The sequence below is a fragment of the Ahaetulla prasina genome, chromosome 1, assembly GCF_028640845.1.
Source record: "Ahaetulla prasina isolate Xishuangbanna chromosome 1, ASM2864084v1, whole genome shotgun sequence".
Taxonomy (NCBI): Eukaryota; Metazoa; Chordata; class Lepidosauria; order Squamata; family Colubridae; genus Ahaetulla; species Ahaetulla prasina.
In genome coordinates this window covers 304637042-304656842 of record NC_080539.1, presented here as the reverse complement: position 1 = coordinate 304656842, position 19801 = coordinate 304637042, and the positions used below count along the sequence as shown (strand labels likewise).

The 19801-nt window shown below is 39.9% G+C and overlaps 1 protein-coding gene across 8 annotated transcripts in view; it reads left to right on the top strand.

Moving 5' to 3' along the window:
• MGA (MAX dimerization protein MGA) overlaps positions 1 to 19801 on the top strand; it is a 75202-nt gene that overhangs the window by 11539 nt on the left and 43862 nt on the right. For 7 of the 8 annotated variants that reach the window (XM_058162039.1, XM_058162035.1, XM_058162038.1 and 4 more), the window contains exons 3-10: positions 478 to 1608; positions 4526 to 5456; positions 5655 to 5754; positions 11450 to 11542; positions 12918 to 13049; positions 13991 to 14089; positions 14846 to 15498; positions 16588 to 16924. In XM_058162039.1, the coding sequence (XP_058018022.1) occupies positions 521 to 1608; positions 4526 to 5456; positions 5655 to 5754; positions 11450 to 11542; positions 12918 to 13049; positions 13991 to 14089; positions 14846 to 15498; positions 16588 to 16924 (3433 nt within the window). In that variant the 5' untranslated portion in view covers positions 478 to 520. The remainder of the gene's footprint in view (positions 1 to 477; positions 1609 to 4525; positions 5457 to 5654; positions 5755 to 11449; positions 11543 to 12917; positions 13050 to 13990; positions 14090 to 14845; positions 15499 to 16587; positions 16925 to 19801) is intronic. The other variant, XM_058162040.1, reaches the window with a different exon arrangement.

Genomic DNA, 19801 nt, shown 5'->3' with positions numbered 1-19801 from the left:
ACTGTTCGTTCTATATAATCCCTTGAAGAGTATCTATATATTGCAATCAGTGAAATATTTGACTTCTGAACTACCAACTAGTGAATATTATCTTGCACTGTGTGCTGGTTTTCTGGTCTCAAGTAGTGGTCTTAATTTTGATGTTAAGCCAGAGCTATTGAAAGGACTTCATATTAAAGTTTTTTGACGTACTAAGATTGGCAGGAGAATCCTTTTAGAAACATTTGTTCGTGGAAGATAACATATATACATCATTTGAGAAAATTGTTTCCTTTGCAATTAAGATCATGCTGCATTTTTGTAAAGATACAGTATGATTTATTAAAATTACTGGTGGGAGTTTATCATCTTAATGTTTTCTTTATCTTTGTGGTTGCAGTTGGCATGCATTTGCAGTAGGGACGAACACACACATCCCACACACATACTTTAACTATTTTGTATGAATGTTATTTCATTGATTTTTCTCCCCTGCAGATGATTAAAAATCGATGAAGTTAAATTGCCAGAATTGAGAAATATGGAAAATATTGGGGATATTTCAACTATTCCCATAATGGAGAAACAGCCAGTTAGATTAGGAAACCAAAATACTGGGACAATTTCAGGCACAACTCCTGCTCTTTATGTTCTTGTGAAGCAGAGCACTGGTAAACCTGATCAAGGAACTTTGCTTTCAAATCAAGATAACAGCAGTCTTCTCAGCAGTGCAGCAAAGCCAGTGAAATCTAAAGCAAAGACTTACCTTCCAGCTGATTGCGCTTCAGGGAATATCACTGTTATGCTGGACAACAATAATATGTGGAATGAATTCTATCATCGCAGCACCGAAATGATTTTGACAAAACAAGGGAGACGGATGTTTCCATATTGTCGATACTGGATAACAGGCCTAGAATCCAACCTCAAGTATATCTTAGTCATGGATATTTCTCCTGTTGACAACTTCCGGTATAAGTGGAATGGCTATAGTTGGGAACCCAGTGGAAAGGCAGAACCCCATGTGCTGGGAAGAGTATTTATTCATCCTGAATCACCTTCTACTGGTCATTACTGGATGCATCAACCAGTATCTTTCTACAAATTGAAGCTTACTAATAATACATTGGACCAGGAAGGACATATCATTCTGCATTCTATGCATCGGTATTTACCTCGACTACACCTGGTGCCTGCTGAAAAAGCTACAGAGGTTATCCAGTTGAATGGTCCTGATGTCCGTACTTTCACTTTTCCACAGACAGAATTCTTTGCTGTGACTGCATATCAAAACATCCAAATTACACAACTAAAAATAGACTATAATCCATTTGCTAAAGGATTCAGAGAAGATGGCTTGAGTAGTAGACTTCAGCGTGACGTGAAACAAAATGGTAGCTCAGAGCGTGAAGGTAATAGTGTTACAAGTTCTCCTACTAATCACAGGCATCCCCTTGAGGGGAATATTTTGGATCCATCACAGAGAGAACTAGACCCACCACCTAGTGGGATATGTGACCCAGATCTGGAGAAAGAGTCCCTTAGTCCATATCATGAGTTCTTACGTTTTGCGGAGACAGATGCACATGCAGGTGATGATCAAGGATTAAAGGAAGAAGCATCAGAAAGGTAGGGTTGTGTTTTTTACATAAAAAAATAGTCAGCATTCATATAAAAAATGTTTAAACAACTTATATTGGTCTCCATCACACAGCAGTGACTCTAGACAATGAATAGAGGGTTAAAACCATAATTGACACAATATATAAAAGTAAATAGCTCAAAACAATAATATATGCTTATCTATAATATATGAAATCTAAAAATCATTCCACTCTAAACAATAGGAGACAAGAATTAAACAGATCAATCAGCAGGGCTCACTTAATCTTCTCGCCCAGTTGCCTGATGGTGCATCTAGATCTTCATTCTTTATAGAGGATCAGAGCCATCTGATTTCTGGATGTCGTGCAATAGGATGGATGTCCTTGTTTCCATGCAATGACACTTGTTAGGGGGGACTTGGGGCATGCTAGCCTCATCGATATTGGTGAAGTGAGCAGAGACAACCAAAGACAGGTGGTCCCTCAAATAACCTGGTCTTGTGCCCTATAGAGCTCTTAAATAATAAACTAGCTCCTGAAAGTGCAGTAGAAGCCTGGAGTAGAGATGTTACATCAGCATCCCAAACTGCCCACATTGCTGCATTCTGAACAAGTAGCAGCTTTTGAATATTCTTCAAGGGCAGCTCCATCTAGAAGGCCTTATAGTAATCCAACTAGGAAGTGACCCAGGCATGAGTTACTATGAGTAGAACCTCTTGATCCAGAAATAGGTGCAACTGGCACAGAAGATGAACCTGCAAGAGAGTGTGAATCCAGGAGAACCCCCCAAATTGCCCACCAGCTCTCCTTGAAAGAATGCTGCATGTATCCTAAATGCCATAGTGCAGGACTGTCAGACTGGTAGTCTTGGTACATCAAACTGCGGGCTGGATACGTCATGCGCAGGCCATGCCCATCCCGGCTCCAGAAAGGCAAAAAATATTGTTATATGTTTTTGTTACATGATAAAGTCACGATCTCACCCATGATGCGATCGAGTTTGACACCTGTGCAATAGGGTAAGAACAAGGTGAGTGGAGTAATATTAGTGAAAGTTAGTAAAATACGGAGTGTATACATTTGTGAATTCTAACGATACATGTAAAGAGTTTTTAAAATAAATATTAAATATATAATTTCAGCCAAATAGCTATATAAAACTTGGAATATTCGTAGTTTGGTTAGTGTTGAAAACTTTTATCTTATTACAGTTCCAGCTGAAACGGTATTCAGATTGGATCAGTGCTTCATGTACTACTTTAAACCTAATTTACAAGTTCCAGAATGAATACTTTGGTTCCAAATTATAGATTTATTAATAAAAGCAGTTTTAGAGCTGTGTGGGCTTATCTTTGTATTCATATATAGTGCCTACACAATAGAATTTGATAGTATTATCATATTATTCATTATCTTAATATAATACTATTAATATGCTCCAATATAATTAAAATGTTTGAGTGCTACTTTTGATACCCTCTTATTTCTCCTGTACGCTGCTAAGAGAGTCCAAAGCAATGGGTTGTTAACTTCATCTGATTGGCCTGAGACTGAGTTGAATTTGTTTAAACACGCCTCCTCTTCCTGTTTAGCTCCAGTTTATTAACTCAGTCGGCCATAGAGAGACTACCTCCTTTAGCTCCATTGCTTTCGACTCTTTTACCAGCACTTAGAACTTCAACAAAATTAGAAAAAAATTCTTAAAAAAAGTTTTAAAGTGCCCAATTTTTTTCTCTTCATTGCTGGGAACCGGAGCGGCAGGGAAAGAGGCTCGCGCTTCGCGCGCAGCCCAGCGAATAAAATATTTTAAAAGTAATAAAAATTTAGAAAATCCAATTAAAATAAAGTCTGTCAGAATTCATTTATCACAATAATCCAGAGCTAAATAAATATATACAGCTTTAGGTCAGGTTGATACATCATGTTATATCTTCAACGAATATAAAAATTAGATATAGAAATGGCCTGTATGTAGCCATTTTTTTTATTTCTACTGTTGTTAAAACTGTTAATATAGAATACATTTAAAATTAATTTCAATTAAAATAAATTATTAGACTAGAGGAAGTACAAAGTATCAGTGCTACTCTTACAAATGAAGGTAAAGGATCCTGCAGTACTTCTACATACATGGGCTGACTAGCAAAGATCCTCTGTATAAAAAACAACAAATTAAGGACTGTCAAAAAGAAATATGCAACAAAATGTAGATGGATTATCTTTAGAACATGGATTCCAAGATTAAGTATTATGTTTATCTGGCTTTATGGGAATAAAAATTCATACTTCCAACAAATGGTTGGTTATTATTTATTTTCTACTATCAGCTTTTTTCAGTATATTATATTGTGATGTAACATATTTCCAACAGGAAGTAGAAAATCAAGTTTTCTTCTCTCTAAATAATTATATTTACTGATAAAGAAGAGATTGTTGACTGTAGCATTGTTTGATAGATTGATGCCCTTGAAAATTAGCTCTTGCTTGGTATTATTTGCTTACAGAACTTTAACCCTTTTGTAATACATTAGTCCTTTTTTTTCTTTCCTGCTATCCCTTCCTTATTTCCACCTATCTTTCTTCCCTTCCTCTGACTCCATATCCATACTGAGATTTTGCCGGAAGAAGGAAGGAAATGAATAGCCTGCTTATTTATTTGGCTTAGTCTTCTTTTGGTAGAAAGTGTATTTTCTCTTCACAATCCAAAACTTTTAATTTTTTTAATTTTAACTTTGCTCCAAACAATGAATTTTCTATCCTTGAAGTTGCTATTGAGTTAACCTTAATGCTAATGATTTGTTGCAATGTGTTAGTAAGGGAGAGATACCTAAAGGGGTGGGTGTTTGAATAAGCCAAGTGTACTCTTCATGTCTGTCTGAAAAAATAAAGTGATAGTCTGCTTATTTCTGCAGTTGAGTGTTTTTTTTGCTTTCTTTTTTCAGTCCAATATCTAACCCTTGTCAAAAATGGTCACATGTGACATCCCAGCTTACTCAAGAGGAAGGAATCAACGTGTCTGTTAAAGAAGAACCATTAGATAACTATGAATATGAACCTCTGACTTCCATGGAAGGGGTAAATGTGAAGGAAGAAGAAACCAATAATATTGCAGAAGAATATTTCAACAGTGATGGCTCCATATTGGAGCAGCAGCTGGAGAAATACAGTGAAATAGATAAAATGGATATCTACAAGGAACAACAAACAAACCAGTTGGGTGTTGCCAAAGCAAAAATGCTAAAATTGGATAGTGGTAAGATGCCTGTAGTTTATCTAGAACCTTGTACAATCACCAGGAATATGGTGAAAGTCTCTGTTCTTTCACAGGCCTTAATGAATGAAAGGTCTCCACTGACTCATTCGTTAGATTCTTTCTCTGCTCATTTTGAAAATAAAGATATCTCTAGCCCTTTTGAAGTCAACGAAACTGGAAAGATTACAGCTGATAAAATGGTATCTGAAAACACATCACCGCAGATACCTTCAGAAGAAGATGGGCTAGGGAGAAGTACTGAAACATGCAGCAGATTCAATACAACTGAGAAAGAGACTAGTTGTGATCTCAAGGCCACTGCCACCAGTAGCCCTTCTTTAGCTAAAGTTACCTTCAATGATCAAAATATAAATATGTTGAAGACACATATTTCTGGCAAGAATACGGTTGGCAATCAAAATGTTGGGATGTCAGGCCCAAAGAAACGAGGAAGACCACGGAAATCAAAGTTATCTGAAGCTGGAAGATCACCTAAATACATTGCAAAATCTGGTACAACCAATAATGAAGTCTCTTTGGGAAGTGGTAGTACCCATTTGGATGTTAACCCTGATCTTGAGGATGTGGATGGAATGCTTTTTGTATCCTTTGTATCCAAGGTAAATTTATATCCAAAATTTATACTACTTTCGGGTTCTGTATTATAATTCTTGTCTTTTTCAAATGTAGTAGTTTTAAATTATATATTTAAATCATTTTAAGTTAATGTTAGAGTGTAGCTTTCTGTAACTTTGGAATGCCTCCAGTATAATCCCTGCGCAAACATTTTGTCAAAGTATGTTTTTTATTGTATATAGGAAGCACTTGATGTCCACAGTTTTGATAGAGCTGAAGAAAAAGAATTGCAAAATACACAGAACAATTCACTGGCTACATGTAATCCATGCACTGATTCAGGTAACAATAATGGTTAAACTTATTACCTAATATATATCAAGTTACTAGTATTATCAGTTATAGGTTCTGATTATTAACAAAGAGCAGGATTAGTATCTTCATTAAGTGGGAGATTGATGTTCATAGTATGGGGGAATCCCATTGAACTCAGTCTGGGAATGAATCTTCCAACAGAGGAGGATTTTTCTCAGCGTTACAGTTTGAAACAAAGAAATTGCACCTCCTTATATCATTATCAGTTCTTTCATCTAATATAATTTGTAGTGTAGACATTTTATAACTTTGGTTCCAGGTGGCTGTCTTTCTCTCACTCTACTATGCAGAAAGACATTGTAAGAATCTATGATTCTCCTGTACACTGCTTAGAGAGTCCAAAGCAATGGGTTGTTAACTTCATCTGGCCTGAGACTGAGTTGAATTTGTTTAAACACACCTCCTCTTCCTGTTTAGCCCCAGTTTATTAACTCAGTTGGCCATAGAGAGACTACCTCCTTTAGCTCCATTACTTTGACTCTTTTATCAGCTCATAGGATTTTAAAAAAATTAGGAAAAATTCTCAAAACCTTTCTAAAGTGCTCAATTTGTCTGACTGCTGGGAGTCTGAGCAGCAGAGAAAGAGGCTCGCGCTTCACGCGGAGCCCAGCACCGCTCAGCTAAGCCGCCCGAACGCCGATGACCATTTTTTTCCACTCCAAGGCACTCAAGCCTTGTAGGATTGTCGGATTGAAGACCGGACATCGCTGGACCTACTAAACTAAGTGGAGGCCAGCGGAGCGCAGGAGAAGCCGTGGTGTCAGCTTTGCGCTTGCAGGGGTAGAGAAAGATCTGTGGTGTCGGTTGCAAGCTCCCCCTGCCAACGCTGCGGTGACTAGGTGTTTTTGGAAGCAATGGAGCCTGCTTCGTGCCATTTTGGGGACACCCCCCCGCAACCCGCCCCACGCAGCTTTTAAACACACTTTCAAGCTGTGGTGTCAGCTTAGTGCTAACGAGCCCTTATTCTTTAATTTTATTCCAGGATTCCCGGATCTGGGCCAATAATACTAATTTGTGCATATTTCTGAGGCTTCTTCTAACTACCAGGCCTCTTTTCCAAGATGGCGGATTTCAACAGATCTCCTTTTTCTCACAAGAGCAGATCCAGATCAAAGGCATCTTCTACCAGATCTAAGTCTTCTACTTCTCACCGGACCTCTGCTGCTGCAGAGAGAGATGCCTTAAGAAGGCAACGTGCCCTGGACAGGCAATTTGATAAGGCAAAACAAAAGTTAGCAGAGGAATGCAGGGAAACTTCTGCCTCGCCCCCAGAGAGTATCAGAGTTTCTTCCTCACCTCTGCAGACTGAGGATTCTCCTCTATTGAATCAGCCTGGATGGTCTCCCACTATCCCTAGTGGTTCAGGCGAGAACCAGGAAACAGTTTGTATAGTTTTTGGTGATTTTTCCAGAACCATGCCTGAGCCACCACATCAGGCACCATCTGCCACTTTCACTCCCACAGCTGCGAGAGTCCCCCACAGAGAGGACAGTAATCTTGCCATTCCCCAGGATATACGTCATCTTATCATGCAAACCATTTCTCAAGGCATTGATACAGCCTTCACTCAGAGAGGATTCCCAGCCCCATCTCCTTCGGGCAGCTCTGGCCAAAGATTCCACTCTGAAAGCCACCCATCCAGACAACGCGTGCAGCGTACACGTTCTCCAACCTCTTCTCACCATAGTGAGGATTCCTTTTTGTGGGAGGAAGACATAGCAGAGCACAATCTGTCTGAAGACGAAGAGTCTGCCCCAGACAAGCCTGCTCCCACCGGCCTTTTTCACCATGAGCTTTTCTACACATTACTGCGCAAGGCCAAAATCACGGCCAACATGGGGGTTGCCTTATGCCAATCAGAGGGAGCTTCAGATCCGTCGGACCCCAAAAAATTCCTTTTTACTGAACCAGTTTCAGAGCAACGGGTAATTCCATCACCCAAGCTCTTCTTGGATGTCATCCAGCGTCAGTGGGGTCATCCTAGTGCCATTCCCACTCCTAGTGGCTCAGACAAAAAGATGTACATGACAGATCGGGATCTTGAGGACCCCCTCAAGGTTCCAATTGTAGACACTCCTGTTCCCACTTTGGCTTCTTCCTCCAACATTATACCTTTAGATGCAGCAGAGAGTCTCCGAACTGAGGACCGCAGAGCGGAGCTTTCCACCCGCAAGACTCACCAAGCGGCTGCATGGGCTATCAGATCTGCCACAGCAGCCTCATTCTTCGCAAGAACTTCTTTGATATGGCTTAGACAAATGCAGGAGAGGATTCCTCAGGATGACTTCAGATTACATCAGGACATAAATAAATTGGTTGCGGCTGCTGAATTCACTATGGATGCCACTCTTAAGTCTGCAAAATTTGCATCCCGAGCCCTTGCCTCCAGCATCACCTCCAGGAGGCTGTTATGGCTCAGACAATGGCAAGCCGACATGAAAACCAAATGGCGGTTGGTGGCTGCCCCATTCAAGATTCCTCTTTGGCGAAGCCCTGGATCCTATTTTAGTCGAAGGAAGGGATAAACGGAAGATCTTTCCCTACGTCTCTAGACATTCAGACAGACATCCTTCTCTTCCTTATCGCAGACAGCCTTTTCGTTCCCAGGATCCCGGGTTTCAATCCCCGGCTTATCAACGTTCCTCCCAGCCACCTCCCGACAGGTTTCAGGACAGGCAGTCCTTCCGTGACAGGACCAGGCAATCCCAGACCAGACGCCCCTCCTGTGGACCCAGCTTTCGACCTTATCGCAGAAACAAATGACTATCCCGACCAGGATCCCATCGGCGGTCGCCTTACCAAGTTCATCCCTACTTGGCACCACACAACCACCAACGGCTGCAAACCATCACGCTAGGCCTCTCCCTCGAATTCAATTCAGAACCTCCAAGGGGGTTCATCCAATGCCACATTCCCAAGGAGTCTACTAAGAGGGCTCAAATGGAAGCTGAGATTCAACACCTGCTGTCCATCAGGGCCATAGAACCGGTTCCCACGCCTCACCAGGGGACCAGCTTCTATTAGATTCTCTTCTTGGTAGACAAAAAATCAGGAGGCTGCAGAGCCATCCTAGACCTGAAACAACTAAACCTTCACATCAAATATTGCAGATTCAAGATGCACTCCCTCAATTCAATCTTAGGAAGCATCAGAGGGGACTTCTACCACACCAAAGGACAGGCAGCAGCCATACCGAAATTAGGATTCCTCTGCCCCCAAAGGTCAGAAAGTCTCTACAGTGGTGGTTGTCACCAGCCTTGACAAAGGGCTGCTCGTTTCAGGAACATCACCGTCTTGTTCTCACCACGGACACAAGTCTCTATGGCTGGGGTGCTCACCTACTAGACCAGGTGACCCAGGGTCGTTGGTCACCCAACCACCTCAAGAACGACATCAACTGGTTGGAAATGAGAGCTGCTCACCTGGCTCTCAAGTACTTTCAAGTGCAGCTCTCAGGCCATCATGTGTTGTTGTTGACGGACAACACAACCACGAAGGCCCATGTGAACCGTCGGGGGCACCCGATCCCGCGTCTTGATGAAAGAGGCTGCAGCCATAGGCCTGTGGACAGAAAAACATCTTCTCTCACTACAGGCAGCCCACATATTCGGAGTCGCCAACACACAAGCTGAGCAGGACCACCATTGACCAATTAGAGTGGCAACTACATCCGGATCTGTTTCTCACCATCATGATCAAATTCGGCCAGCCCATAGTAGACCTCTTTGCCAGCCCGACCAACAAACAACTTCTGAGATTCTTCTCCAGGTTCCAAACCCCAGGAGCAGAAGGAACAGATGCCATACGATGTCAGTGGCCCCGGGGCCTTCTCTATGCCTTCCCCCCGACCCCTCTTCTGCCAAGGGTCATTCGGAAAATCTTGGAACAGAAGGCAGAAGTCCTCCTCATAGCCCCTTACTGGCCTCGACGGAGTTGGTTCACGGATCTGGTGAGCCTGTCCATCGATCACCTTGGCGAATTCCACCAGATCAGATTTCTCTACGCCAAGGAGCCATTCTTCATCCAGAACCTCAATGTTACCAACTAGCCGTCTGGCACTTGACCAGGAAATACTGAGTAAGGAAAAGCATTCCATGGGGGTCATCTCCACCCTCCTGGCTTCTAGATGCCCATCCACAACGCGTATTTACGAGGCCACATGGTCATCCTTCCATCGCTGGTGTCTTAGACATCAAATAGACCCCACTTTGGCCTCTATTCAACAGATCCTGCAATTCCTCCAGGACGGATTGGACAAGGGCTTGGCCACCAACACCATCTGCCGGCAGGTTGCAGCTCTTGCCACTGTCCTATTCTGTGATGGGACCTCCACACTTTCTCAACACCCCCGTGTCTGCCGTTTCTTAAGGGGAGCTTACAAACTGCGCCTGCCTCCGGTCCACAGATATCCTACCTGGGACCTAACCCTTGTCCTTCAGATGCTTACGTCTTCCCTTTTTGAATCCTTGAGCTCCTCCAGCCTCAAGCTCTTAACCTTTAAAGTTGCTTTTCTCATAGCCATAACCTCCGCCCGCAGGATCTCCGAGATGGCTGCCCTTTCAGTCAGGAAAGACTTATGCGTTTTTCACTCTAACAGAGTCATTCTCCGTTTAGACCCTCCCTTCCTAAAATAAACACATGCTTCCATAGGTCTCAGGAGATCATCTTACCGGGCTTTTGTCCTCATCCCAAACATCCATCAGAGCGTCGATGGCACACGCTGGACATACGAAGGGCCTTGCGTATTTACCTCGACAAAACAGCTCCGTTTAGGAAGACAGAATCCCTGTTTGTTTCTTTTCAACCAAGGGCTCTGGGCACTAAAGCCTCCCCATCCACCATAGGCAGGTGGATAAAAGCCTGTATTTCCATGGCCTACGACCAGCAGAAACACCATCTTCCAGGCCGCATCACGGCACACTCCACCCGTAGCGCAGCCACCACAGCTGCCTGGGCCATTCAAGCCTCTATCTTGGACATCTGCAGAGCAGCCACGTGGGCCTCTCCTTCGCCCTTTATTAAAAACTACAAGATGGACCAATTTGCCTCAGCCGAGGCCTCATTTGGACGGAGAGTTCTGCAGCGGGTTCTTCCTGTTGCTGAGTCTTCCCAATCTTCTGTTTCCCACCCTAGGGATATTTAGCTTGGGTATATCCCATTGCTTTGGACTCTCTAAGCAGCGTACAGGAGAAGGAACATTGGCTTACCTGAAGGTTCCTTCTATGTATGCTGCGTGAGAGTCCAACCCCGCCCTATTTTACTTATTCTTTTCTCTATACAGGAACCTGGAGGTTCTTGTTCCGTTTCCAGTTTTCCAATTGAGTTCGTCTTCTCAAATACCGCTTCTTCGTTAAGAAACTGGAGCTAAACAGGAAGAGGAGGTGTGTTTAAACAAATTCAACTCAGTCTCAGGCCAATCAGATGAAGTTAACAACCTATTGCTTTGGACTCTCACGCAGCGTACATAGAAGGAACCTTCAGGTAAGCCAATGTTCCATTCCTGCTAAACTTGCCAGGCTGAAAAGTACAATGTAGTGGATAAATTAATATTATTTCATGGGGCCTTGATTGATAAATTAAGGTTATTTTTTTCCATGCAGTCTTCATTTTTGGAGCTAAAATTGTTTGGGAATGTATAAACAAATAAGTGTATTTTTGGCAGATGGTCAAAGAATACAACAGATGGAAAAAGAATTGTTAGAAGATTTAAAATCTTTTAAGTACAAACAAGTAATACATCCAAGTCTTCAAGAAGGTAGGTATAGGTACTGTGAAATACTCCTGATTATTTTTATTGTTTTTATTGTGTAAATTACTCATTTTGTATTTAATGTCATGTATTGAATATGACAACTAGATTGATAAAAATGTAGAGATGTATATAGATTGTCATCATTGTAGTCAGAATAATGAATAATTTGTATCAGATGGAAAATAATTTGGATAGGTTTGAAACTGACTCTTCCTGTACAAAGCTATCAATTGAATATCTGTTTAAAACCAGTTGACTTAATACAAAAATATTCAGGAACTGTACTCTGTATTTCCACTGTACACTTGTTTTACAGGTAGACCTTGAGTTACAAACATTTGAGCCGTGTTGGTGCAGTGGTTAGAATGCAATATTGCAGGCTAACTCTGCCCACTGCTAGGAGTTCGATCCTGACCGGCTCAAAGTTGACTCAGCCTTCCATTCTTCCAAGGTCGGTAAAATGAGGACCCAGATTGTTGGGGGCAATATGCTGACTCTATAAACTACTTAGAGAGGGCTGTAAAGCACTGTGAAGTGGTATATAAGTCTAAGTTCTATTGTTATTGCTAATTGTTTAGTGAGCATTTAAAGTTATGACGGTGCTGAATGAAGGGACTTATGACTAGTACTCAAAAGTTTCTGCTGCTGCAGTGCCCCCAAAGATACATGATGCTGGAAACTGCATGGTCATTTATCATTTAATCACAAAAAAAGAAAAAGATTCTGGATATTTCTAGGCAAATGAGAAGAAAGTTGGAAGCTGGAGAGTAATCCAGTTGGATTCCAGAAACAGAGGAATAAAAATATGCATGTAGAATAAAATTCTCTTGTCTTTTCTCTTGACAAAAACAATCTTAAGAGTTGAAGAATAGGGATAGTATGACAGGGCACTAGGGGCTGTAATCGAATTGGGAAATTGTGAGATTATCTTGTGAAAATGATTTTCTACTTCTGCAAAGTAAATTTGGATCCAAGAAATGCTGACATTGGGAAGGGGAAGGTAAAAAGACAAATATAGATTGATGTCGTCTTAACGTAGATTGTGGCTTCAGCTTTGGTCATGAAATCAGGTGTTTATAGTGGATTTCTTTTTTTCTTCCCTCTTTTCAGTATTATTCTTTTCTCATTAAGTTGAACTCTGATGATGAATTGTATCAACATTTAAATTCAGTATTGATATTGTTTAATGAAACTATACTTAAGGACAGATAGATTTTTTTCTAATAATTTATATTGAGGAGGAAATCAATTGAAAAGTATTGTTTTTCAGCTATATATTCTGTAAAATAAAGTCCTTGCTAGAGAAAACATAACAATGATCTTGATACACATACAAGATTGTTTTAATAATGGTATAAAAATTTCTTCATTCCTTTAGTGGGTTTAAAATTGAATTTTGTGGACCCAACAATGAGCATTGATCTGAAGTATTTGGGCGTGCAGTTGCCATTAAGTTATTCAGAGGAATATGCTTCATGGAAAAATGAAGGAACTGATTCCAATTCTGCTGGTAAGGCAGCATCATAAGGCAAGGATTGCTTAAAATGAGTTGTACAGTATTTCTGTATCTTTGAAGGAGATTTGCAACAATATACCATCTTTTCTTTCACCATCTGTAGATATATTGTTCAGTAAGGTGACTGTTTGCACATTGTATAGCACATGATTTGTTTCAGTTGTAGATATTGGATGAATCATAGTAGCCTGGTTCACCCTTATTAGGTTATAAACCATGGCTTAGTTTAGCTGCTGGGCTCACATTTATATTAAGTTCAGAAAAAAACCAACCCCAGTATGAGATATGTAAGATAATATAGGATAACACAGTCTGCATTTATAATCGGATGCTCATTTTAAATAGTAAATTACAATATTGTCATATTAAACTTCTATAGCATTTGACTTCTATTAAGCTCAGTGATTTAAATGAAAAGATATACTCAATTTGTAATACTGCACTATATTTCCAAAGAAAATAAAAACCCCAGAATATTTTTTCAGAATTTAATATGTAATTGTCTTATTTATCTATTTAACAAATTTATATAGCTGCCCATCTCACAAAACTGGATTATGAGCAGTGTATAATATATAACAACAAGCATAATAAAACACTGAGTAAAACAAAACGATAAAGATAAAAAAAACCTCAAGATAGCAGGAGAAACCATTGTCGTATCATGCAACCATCTTGCCAACTCATCATGAACACCATCTTATAGTAATCCATTCTAGAGGCAACTAGGATAAGAATAACTGAATAAAGCCTTACGGTACAGAACATGAAATTACACAAAAGAGTTGCAGATCTAGAAGGACCACACATGTTAAGTACATAGTAACAGCTATGGTATTTATGTGTATTGTTTCATGTTTTTTAACTTGTTTGTCAAGCAAAATGAACTCACTGTTCTTTTGTTCCCATGTTTCTCAACTCATTTATACTGCCAGATGCTGGACTTCATTTTATTTCAAGGACTGGAAAGACAAATGACATCACAAAAATAAAGGGTTGGCGAGGAAAATTTCACAACTCTTCAAAAAATGAAGGTAAGAGGAAAACTTTTAATGCAGAATGTTACTATAAGAAAATGAAATGAGAGAAGGAATGCATAGAATTTATGGCTTCAAAATGTTCTGTGGCTATAGATCACAGAGGACAGATAATAAAGTCTGCATATATATTTTATATATTTGAAATAAGTTTATTTTTAGAATTTTGTTAGATAAAAAAATATTCAAGATTCCCCCCCCCCATTTAACTAAAATTACAGACCAAAAATGCATTGCATTATTAATATCTGGCTCCCATTCTTAGCTAGCTTACTTTAGTTTGAGGCTTCCCAGATAAATGATGGGGCAACGGTAGAAAGGAAAGCTTAATAGCTTTTATATGGTCTATCAGCTTAAAAGCTGATAGACCAAATAAACGCTTGCCTGTCAACAGATCTTTTAGCTGAAAATTCAAACCAAATTCAGTATTAGAAATTGAGTGACTCAGCAGCAACTCCGATTAAGTTTTAGATAAATATTATACATCTTAAATCTGGGTTAACAAAATGTACTGTGCTCAAATAATTGTGTCATAATGTGATTCATTCTGCTAAGATAATATTTGTTGCAGCACAAATATGTTGCTTGTGATTTGGAAACTGCATAGTGTACTTTAGTAAAATTCCTGTAGTTTTTAACATTTCTAAGCTTAGCTAAGTATTCTGAAATACAATTAATAGAATTTGTGCAAGCATGTTGCAACTTGAGATTTGAAGAAGTCTTAATCTAAAAAGTATTTTTATTGTTATTCAGGGATCATTTTAGAAGGCTTATTGAAGAATCGATCTGCCTTCTGCAGTGACAAACTTGATGAATACTTAGAAAATGAAGGAAAGTTGATGGAAACAAGCATTGGATTTTCTCCTAGCACATCTAGTTCTCCTGTAGTTTATCAGCTTCCAACTAAAAGCACCAGCTATGTGCGGACATTAGATAGTGTTCTAAAAAAACAATCCACTGCTTCTAATTTGAGTTCTTATACTTCCGAACCTCTGGGCTCAACTTCTATTTCTAAAAAGAAAAAGGAGAAAATGAAGAATAAAAAGCAAGCAGTCTCAAAAGGCAAAGAAAAATCTCCCCCAAAAGGCGCAATAGGTTTTTCTGTTGCAAAAAAACACAAATACAAACTAAACTTAGAGGAGAAAGTTTCTAAATCTCGGGCAATTGATCAGACAATTACTGAGAAAGATGCTTTGATGATGTCGGGCACAGAGGGAAATTTGCAGAGCAAACAGATTACTATGCGTCAGGTGCAGCAGCAACAGGGCAGTCGCTTGTCAACTTTATCCAAGACTCAGTTGAAACTGCTGGATCTAGAAGATTGTGCACTGTGGGATGGCAAACCACGGACATATATTACAGAAGAAAGAGCTGAACTATCTTTGACAATATTGTTGACTGCTCAGGTAAGTTTAAACGATGAAAAGATAAATTTTGTCTAATCTGAACAATTTTGTAAGTGATTTCTACAAAGATTACCTTGCACTAGAAAACAGAACATGATTCATGCTTTTGATTTTTAGAATCAAAAAGCATAATGACATTTTTTATCATTCAGCTTTTTGAGTAGAAGATTCTATATTTAGCATTAAAGAAAATATTCCTGCTGAGATTTTCCCTTTCCCTGGAACAGGACAGATAGCTTCATAGAATACTTAAGAGTTCCAAGAAAGCTGATGGGTATCTAAATACATTACACTGGGAAAGGCAATCATATTTCAATGATTAAAATCTACACTTGTTTAATTACCTTGATTTTCTGTTCTATTTGTCTCGTCAGACTCTAGTCTTGCATTATGTTGGTAATTATTGAAGGTTAACAGTGAGCAGCTTAGATTTTATTAAAATGTACAGATAGTCCTCGGGTTACGATTACAATTGAGGCCAGAATTTTTGTTGCTAAGCAAGGTAGTTAAGTAAATCATGTCATTAAGCCCATCTGGCTTTACCTGTTGACTTTGCTTGTGAGAAGCCAGCTAGAAAGGTTGCAAATGGCGATCATGTAAGTCCAGGATGCTGCAACCATCAAAAATATATGCCAGTTGCCAAGCACCCAAATTTTGATCATGTGACTGGGGATGCTGCGTCAGTTGTAAATGTGAGGACCGGTTGTAAGTCACTTTTTTCGGTGCCAGTGTAAATTTGAAAATCACTAAATGGATGTTTGTAAATCGTGGACTATCTGTATAGGTTGTTTTTTGATCTAGAAAAAAATCAAGGAAAATGTGCAGTTTTTGAGATAGTATACACATTAGTTATATTATTCCTATAATTTTGAAATGTAATTAAGCTGATTTTAGTATTAATAGTAGATATTTAATCTGTTGAAGTAAATATGTCAGCGTTATATTGCTATTTTTCTGTAATAGATTAAACCACAACTGCTAGCCTGCTATATAGAACTCTTTGTCAATGATTCTGACATTTGTTTTCATTTGTGGCTTTGCAATTATTTATCTGAATATATAACAAAGGTATATATTAACACTTTTCAGGCTTCACTCAAAAACAAACCTATTCACAAAATAATTAAAAAGAAAGCACCACCATGCAACAATGATTTTTGTCGGCTTGGGTGTATCTGTTCTAGTTTAGCTGTTGAAAAACGTCAGCCAACACACTGCCGCAAACCAGATTGCATGTTTGGATGTACTTGCCTAAAAAGAAAAGTTGTCTTAGTTAAGCAGAAAAAGATCCAGGAGAAGCCTCTGCATGGGAAGCATAAATTATATCGTGAAAGAAATCAGGAACAACAAACAGATGTAATAGCAAAAGATGAGCAAGAAAAAATGAAACTAAAAGATAAGAAGAAGAAAAAGAAGGTTGAATATAGTAAGTATTGACAAGCTGTTTAGTTTGCTAAGCTGTTCAGTAGCTACATCCTTTATTTTTTTCAAACAGATTGTGATATTTCAGCACACGTACATATTATGGAATTGATGTAGGGTATAATTTTTAAATGCAAAAGCTTTTCAATTGTAATCATATTTATAACTCCCTTTTGTAGCTCTGGAATTTCAGTTCAAGAGATGATTTGGCAGTAAATGTAGTGGAAAAGTCAGATGTGATTAGTTTTTTTGTCATAGTAGCTGCCTGATGATAGATTTCGAGGAAGAAAGTATAATCAAAGTAGAAACAACCATGTGGAGCAACACTGGTTAAATTATCCTTTGTCCTTACAGATTTGGTTTTCATCGTTTTCATAGATAATGTTATTTCTAGATGAAAAAATTATATTTTGAGAAGTTGAATCATCATAGATACTTACAAAAAGCTATTTTTTTGTTCTGCTTGTTACTGTTTGTTATAAATGTATCTTAATTTATATTAACCCTACAAGTGTTGAACAGTTTAGGCAATCTGACAAAAGACTTCCATATCACAGATAGGTTTGCCACAAGATAGAAATATCACTGGATGTGCATTTTAAATAGAAAAGGAGCCTTAAGTCATAACTACTGTATTTTTCGGAGTATAAGACGCACCTTAATTTTGGGGAAGGAAAACAAGAAAAAAAGAATTCTACCTCTGCCTACCAGCATTTAGGGTGGCGCTGCTTTACGCTGGCTTCCTCCTCCTACTGCAAGCAAGAGGTGCCTCAGACTCAGCTGGGAAAGAGGGCATCAATTACTGAGAAGTTCTTTTCCGGAAAACTTAACAGGTTGCTCCTGCGATCCACAGGGACTACTTGCTTTCCCTGAAGAAACCCCTCACATGCTGTGCGGGGAGAGTCGGGGCACAGCCTGAGGAATGAGCCTCTACGGGATGGTCTGGGGGTGGGGGAATCTACCCGGCAGCTTCGGTGAACAAGATGGGCCCCACGGTTCACAGCTGGTTCCCCCTCTGGCTGCCCAGCAGGCAGCTCAGGGCAGAAAATGGCCACAGTGACTTCACTCCCCAGCAATGCCTGGGAGCCCCCAAAGTGAAATGTCCCTCCTTTCCAGCACCACCGCCCGTTGGGCCTATGCGATTCTCAGAGGCGCGTTTCAGGCGGCAGCCAGTTCCCCTCCAATGTGCTTCGGGGAACCAGGGAGGAAAGCATTTTCAGGTGGCAGCGCCAGCTGCATGCCATGCTTTTGGATTAGGGGAGGAAAGCACTTTGCATAGCATAGCAGGAAATGGGAGCGGGGGGGTTGATCGGTCGTTTGAAGGGGAGGGGGGAAGATGCATGCTCTTAACTGCATGCGCTGTGGTCAGTGTTGGAGGAGGAGAGGCGGAGGAGCTGGGGGTGCTGATGTTTTGGCCCTCTGCTTCCCCCCCTCAGGCTGCCCCAGATAAGATCTCTACCATCAAGCTGTTTTGAGGAGGTTGCAGATGGCTTTGTAGTACTCGCTAAGCTGGCTCTTCAGCCACAGCACCCGGCACCTCTCCATCATGCAGTCCTTGCAGAGGGCTTTTACTGAGAAAGGAGAAGGACGCCGGGAGGCTGAAAAGCAGTTAGCCTGGGTCCTCCCCCATATATCTTGTAGAAGTAGTCAGCCACGTCCTCCGAAACCTGCTTGACGGGGGAGATTTTATCCAGGTGCAGGAGTTTGACCCCACTGTTCTACAGTGATCAAACGCTTTTCCCACATTGAGACCCACATTAGTACCTGGAATTCATGGAAGCAGCATTCCCAAAGTGTTAATAGAGACCATCCTGGTGGCTAAGTGATCAAGCTTGATTCACATTTATAAGTTGACACAGAGAGCTTTTCTTTGTTGATGCAGGGGAAAGTTGTCTCCAATAGAAACAGGACTTGCCCGACTCTTAGGTTTCCTTCAGGTGGACCTGGACAGCAGAGTGAATGACAACTCATTGTGGAGGCAGGGGACTTCTCTTAGATCTGTATTTTGCAATGAGCACCTGTTCCTTGTGAGTCCTTATGCTAAATGAATTCTTAAAAGGGACAAATTGATATTTCTTCCTGTTATCAATTGCTGGGATTTACCTTTAGTCTTGCAATATTAGCTTCCTTCAGATTCAATAAGAAGATTCCTATTAAAGAATTGTGTATAACAACTTTACTATGGCCGTTACATGATACTGACTTTATATGCTACTATGAGAACTACATAATTGAACAAAAATATGGTAGGATAGAAAATTTATTTCTTTTTCTGTCAGGTCTTCCGACCTTGCTGCTATTTTAGAGTGCAGCTCCTAGCATATCATTCAAAGGTCAAATATGATATAAACTAAATCTGAAGAAACTTGTTCATCTATTTTTTTCCCCTCATTTTATCCCTCTTTCACCCAAATACAAATTGCTTGGACAATTTCTCTGTAGCATTTGATGCTTGGAATCAACTAGTTCTCTATACCAAGTTTTCCTTACGTTTACTTGCAAGAAGATAGTTTACTCTATATATTTACTTTAGTACAGCAATACCTTCTGAAGCTGAAGAATAAGTATACTGCTATGTTTCTTAAAATGCAGTCTAAGGACTTTTTGGGGTCCCCCAAGATTTCATTAGAGGTCTGGAAATCTAAATTGAATACTATCAAAATACAATAATAAAATACTGTCACAGACTCATGAGAAATAGTAGTGGCAGTAAAGGTGTCAACTTTAATTTTTAATATTGTAAATATCACTAAATATAACCCATACACACAAAAGCACCTGAGGGTAGAACAAGAAGCAATGGGTGGAAACTGATCAAGGAAAGAAGCAACTTAGAACTAAGGAGAAATTTCCTGACAGTTAGAACAATTAACAAGTGGAA